The 6,196-nt window shown below is 35.2% G+C and overlaps 1 protein-coding gene across 1 annotated transcript; it reads left to right on the forward strand.

Annotated features, from left to right (window-relative positions):
• The first annotated feature begins 658 nt into the window (after window positions 1-658).
• Window positions 659-2,955, forward strand: LOC130818424 (serine/threonine-protein phosphatase 7 long form homolog). The gene is made up of 6 exons (XM_057684616.1): window positions 659-688; window positions 794-898; window positions 1,007-1,560; window positions 1,654-1,741; window positions 1,841-2,235; window positions 2,314-2,955. The coding sequence occupies exons 1-5, from the start codon at window positions 659-661 to the stop codon at window positions 1,907-1,909; spliced, it is 846 nt and encodes a 281-aa protein (XP_057540599.1). The 3' UTR covers window positions 1,910-2,235; window positions 2,314-2,955.
• Window positions 2,956-6,196: the final 3,241 nt, after the last annotated feature.

The following is a 6,196-nucleotide window of genomic DNA, read 5'->3' on the forward strand; positions in this document are numbered from 1 at the left end:
TACTTTGCAAAAAGGAGGGATTTAGGGAGAAAGAGATTAGAGAATGGACATGTGTATGCCAAGAAACCAACTGATATGATTAACAAGAATGTTGAAAAAGCACGCTTTCATGATGTTAGGATATATGACACAGTACGTGGAATATTTAAGGTCACCATTGGTCGTGGCAACAGGATAGCAGGAAAAGGTGGAAAATGTTACATGGTTGACCTCACAGCAACATCATGCTCTTGTTAGAAACCAACCATATTCAAGTTACCATGCTCAAATGTTCTTGCAGTATGTCGAGCTCGTAACATTTCGTATGATGCTTTTGTGGACCCTTCGTTTCGCACTACAGAATACGTATCAACATATAAGAAGACTTTTATGCCTGTTCCAGACATGTTCACCTGCAATCCTTGGAATGGTCCTACAATTGTTCCAGATCCCTCAACTAAGCGTGGAAAGGGTCGTCCGCGATCAACTCACATAAGGAACGAAATGTGCTCCGGTGACGCGTCCTCGTAACACATGTAGCATTTGTGGATTTAATGGTCATAATAAGAAAATATGTCCTCGTACGATTTGTCAAAGGTCAACAAAGTATGTGTTTATTTAACTTGCACATTTATCATCATGTTGAGTCTGATAATATTGTATGTATGTAATAGCGATAATGGCGATGTCGGGCCCAGTTGATCCATCAGTACTTACGCTTTAGGTGACCCACAGGAGCTTAGTTGCGTGGGAGGGCTCCACTACCTAGTTGGCTACTCGTCAGTACTACCAGACGAGTACGTTACATTGGCAGGTGGATGACAGAGTTTTAGAGGTAGTGAAATTAGCTGATTTTAGTAACATTCACAGATTGTTGGGCGAGGGTTTAAAGCTCGATCGAGCTCTTATCACTGCATTAGTGGAGAGGTGGAGGCTGGAGACTCATACATTCTAGCTCACGATTGGCGAGGTAATAATCACGTTGCAAGATGTGGCAGTTATACTGGGACTGCCCATTGAAGGATAGGTAGTGATTGGTCATGAAGAGGGACATTGGTCAACCTTAGTTCATGAACTACTAGGGATTTGGCCAGAAAACCCTCAAGACCTCACAGAGCCGAAGATCATCACTGGATCCTCGTTGAAGTTGACTTGGCTCAGAGAGCATTTCAACGTGCTAGAGGACGACGTGAATGATGTTACAGTCGAGAGGCATGCGCGCGCGTACATTTTGTACCTGTTTGGATGCATCTTGTTTCCAGACAAGAGCGGTGACTCAGTCCAATTAATCTATCTCCCTTTGCTAAGAGAGTTAGAGCGGGTAGATGAGTATAGTTGGGGAAGTGCTACCCTTGCATATCTGAATCGTAATTTATGTCGAGCATCTCGTAAGGGTACCAAGGACATTGGAGACTGCTTGTTGTTGTTACAGATATGGTCGTGGGAGTATATTCATATAGGGAGGCCTATGATTCGGACGATTCGACCCACTGGGCAACATTATCAGGACGATGACGCAAGGGATTTTGAACCGGTCTTAGATTCACAACATCGTCGTGGGAGGGATCCTTTAGCAGTAAGGTAGCAACAATCACTTCACTATTCAAATTCAAATTTCACTATTTTATGATACATGGAAGTATTAAATTGGAAATTTCACTATTTTGTTCGCAGCTGGCTTTGCGTATATCTTTCTAGGTCCCACTCCTCACATAGTCTAGTTTACTACAGAGACGTACTTGATCGACAACGGGACGAGCAGGTTATTAAAATTTATATTTGTATTAGTTATCAATAAATTGTATATATTACTTAGTATATTGATTTCTATTATAGATGACATGGTAGCCTTACACAACAGCTAAGATGGACTCTTTGCCACACATATGTAGATCGGGCCACGAGATTTGGAGATCGCGTTGTCTATTAATTTGCTTTGACATCGTCGAGCTACATCTCTCGGATCGTGTCATGCGTCAATTCGGTTTGGAGCAGGTAATTCCGCATGCCTGTGACACCCAACCTCAACTACATGCGATTGATAGGAGGACTGGGGACAAGAACTACGTTATACGACATACATCTCAGGTAGATGCGTGGAATGACCGAGCATCTCGATTGGTTCAAGGAGATAACTACACCGGTCAAAGCTTTGGTGCGTACATGAATTGGTACAGACGTATCTCCATACAACGTCTCACGAACACCAAATTTACACAGCCAAGATCACATTACTATCCGACATCTGCGTTACTGGTACGTCTTCTTTTAACACTCATAACATATAGTAATACTTTTATGTGATTCTTTTAACAATATGATGATAACATACAGGCTGAGCGTATCTGATCGGTACTCATACAATGCAATGACACGATTCACGGGGCCGCTACATCGCCAGCTGATGTGGGGTATCGGCGATGTTCTCAAACCTTTGGCTCCATTAACGTGTCATTGACCGTGCATTGAGTCAGGCGGGGTATGAGTACTTTATTCCGACTCCACCCATCATTGGTGAGGTTGATGATACATTCCACACTCCTTCTCCAGGGAGTTCGGCCCACCGAGGTAGCTCTTCCGGAAAATCAAGTAGTCGGTCCACAAGAGGTCACGAGCGTTCATCTACTTGAGGTCGGTCTTCCAGATCCCCATCGACATCCGGTGCTATGTCGCCATTCGTTCCTCCAACTTCCATGACTACTCCTCTACATCCATCACCTCCGCATACGATCATTACATATCAGCGTGCTAGTCAAAGACGAGCTCCTGCTCTTAATATCATTGCAGAAGTTGACGAGTATACACCATCCTCATCCACCGATGTGCACAACAAAAGGAGCCGGGAATTGTAGTTTAATAAACTTTGTATCAATTTATATGGCTTGAACTTCTTGTATCACTTTCCATGATTGTAATATATTTTCGCATTATTTTCATAATTAATGTTTTCAAATCAATCTGGTTCGTAGTTGATTATTATGGAATAGATGGTATTGAACTATTTATGGGAATTGAAAGACTAAAAATAAAATGTTGCAAGGGCACAGAGCAAACTGCCACATGAGATGGCGGTTCACCCAGAGAAAATCGCCACATGAAATGGCGGTTTACCTAGACCAAACCGCTACTTCATGTGGCGATTTACAGTTCACCTAAAACCGCTATCTTATTTGGCGGTTTTGTCTGAAAATATAAAAAAAAAAATTTCACCTGGACGGTATATTGGAAAATACTTTTTCATTTCATACAAAGTGGGAAATACTTGTGAAATTAACAATATTGAGGAAAAAGTTTCTATTCATTCACACATTTTAATTTTATTTTTAGTATTATTCGTACAATTGGACGGAGGTAGTATTAGTAGAACTGTAGAAGTACGTACTTATTAATTAAAGGATAACTTAATGATGATGAAAAGACTAATTGTACTGTTATACATCATGTTTGCATGGGCCATGGAGTCTCATCGTCCGGTCTACAAGAATATTAATTCATTCTTATTTGATCTTTTCGTAAGAATTAAATTGTTCTCAAGAATCAAGAAAAATTAAATTTTTTAGATGATTTGGATATTTTATTGGATAATAAAGTCATTGAGACAAGTTAAAACTATTAGAATTAAAAAATATATATGAATTTAACTGAAAAAATATGGAGGAATAAAAGAAATCTATAACTATTACTAAAACAAAACACTATCGATGTCATCACTCTTTAAAATTGGTTATGTGTCATTTTCTCAATAAAAATTTTCCCTTTAAAACTCAATGATGATGACATTCTTATTATGACTAATGTTTGTATCGTTGACTTTTCTACTTTCTTATTATAATTATAATATCATTTATATAAATTAATTTTTTATTTTTTAGGTCACACTATTTAATATATTAGAAAGTCATATATTTTATTTTATTTATTTTCAATTATTTATATAATATTTATAATATTATTTATTAAATGAGTATAGAATATTTTAAAACGGTTAAAATATAAAGTCGTAAATTTTAAAATTTTTATTTATACAAAAATGTCAAAAAATTTAGTAAAGCCGTGTACATGGACATTATCTAGTATATTAGATTTAGAGAAAAACACAATGGTGTAGAAGACAGAGCACATAGGGCCAAACTAGCGAATTCATTAACGGCTGTTATTGACTTATAGTTGAGGCCTACTTTCAGAAAAGTACAAGACATTTCTGGGTTTACTAATCACTTGCACGAGACTTCATTAACAGCTGATCAGTGCGCTTTTCCCTTGAAACCTCATAAAAAAAATTATTTAGTTACGAGTTTTTATTATTTTCTAATAGTATCATATCTGTCAATGATAATACATGAAAATGAGAGATGATTGAAGTAGAAGTAACATGCACGATTATTAAACTTGTCAAGAAATATTTCTACCAAAATTACACTAATTTTCTATTTACATTCGTCAATTCCCATCATTTAATACCGAAACCCTTGAATGTTTGATTGTTCATCATCATTATCGTACTCAGTATATCTCACTTATAGAAACTATAATAAGGATTTGAAAAGGAAAAAAAGATAAGTCAACGACAATCCATACTCATAAAGGGAATGCAGCTAAAGTGTCTTAGGCTCGAAAAAGGTCATTAAAAAAGAATAATCCTATTAGAAAAATGCCTTGGTGAAACTAAAACTGCAAGCCCTCAACTAACAACATACGGTCGACACTTATCATAACCTTTGTAAATGTATTATAGTTTATTATTATTATTATTATTATTATTATTATTATTATTTCCCTGCTTTTCAGCTGAGTTATAAAGAAAAGACGAAAGTTTTAGAAGAGTAAGTGCATTAGAATAGTCATTGTAGTATGTCATGATCTCAAACAATTGCACTTAAATAGCTTTTTATTACAAACAAAACCAGGTGCCAAGTGTGAAACTTGGATTTGAGAGTTAGCTGGACAAATTTATCAAAATGATGGGTGTATTTTGCTTTTTGTGTAGAGTCCACTACCTTAACTGTCCAAGCTCAAGAGAACCGTTCATTCTTCTACTTCGTAAATAAACTATAATATATTCTCTTGTCATGCATTTGCCATCATTTCTTATTTTTTGTTCCTTTTATTCATTTGCTCATTTTTTTTTAGACAAGGACTTATTCTTCTACTTAGTAAATAAACTATAATATATTATTTGTTTTTCTATGAGTGGGATACACCGAAAAGGATGATGATGATGACTTATTGTTTTTTTTTTTTTTAATTTCATTCATACATTTTAACTCGTTTTTAATTTCTTCTACTCTATTTACTCTTTATTTATTCATTTATCAAATATCTACATTTTTTTAAAAAAAATACATTATTTCTCTCTACTACTCATTAGAAATTACAATATAATATACTTTCTCTGTTTTATTGTACTTGTCACATTTGACTTTTTACGCAATTGAATATGTTATTTTAAATTTTTATATATTGCACTATTCCTGTCTATTATTATTATATATACTTGCTCCGGTTGGTGTTCTTATTAAATTTTTATATATTGCACTATTCCTGTCTATTATTATTATATATACTTGCTCCGGTTGGTGTTCTTATTCTCTGGCTTTTACTCGTTTCTGTTGTTATTATTATTATTATTATTATTATTATTATTATTATTATTATTATTATTATTATCATTATTATTATTATTATTGTTTTCATTTTTATTTTTAATTGTTTTTTTCTGTATTTTATTGTATCTATATGCATATTTTTTTATGTTTAAGTGTCACGATTGTGTGATAAGATGCAGACTTGCGAAGACAGCTTCAGCCTCACTCGGTCCGAACCGTTGCAGAATCTTCTCTTATTCTTTCTTGAGTCGAGGGACTCTTTGGCCGCGCTCCCCTTTATGGGTATAAGTTGCCGCTGTCCTTCCCTCCCTAGATCCAGACCATAGTTTTCTATAGGCGTAATGCACTGGGCATGATGAAGATGACTATTCCCATCTAAAAATATATAAAATTAATATGATGAAAGTATGCGATTAGACGATTCAAACAAGATCTTACTAGCCTATATTTTTTCTTACGCATTAGCCGCAATATATTAAACAAGCTTAAACGATAAATAGGTTAATAATCGTAATATAGCAAGTATTTCAGAACGTAGGAAATATTGTTTATTGTTCTTGCTAGATGTTGATTTGTGGCCCAAATATCACGTGATGATCTATCCTAACGAC

The sequence above is a fragment of the Amaranthus tricolor genome, chromosome 1, assembly GCF_026212465.1.
Source record: "Amaranthus tricolor cultivar Red isolate AtriRed21 chromosome 1, ASM2621246v1, whole genome shotgun sequence".
Lineage (NCBI taxonomy): Eukaryota > Viridiplantae > Streptophyta > Magnoliopsida > Caryophyllales > Amaranthaceae > Amaranthus > Amaranthus tricolor.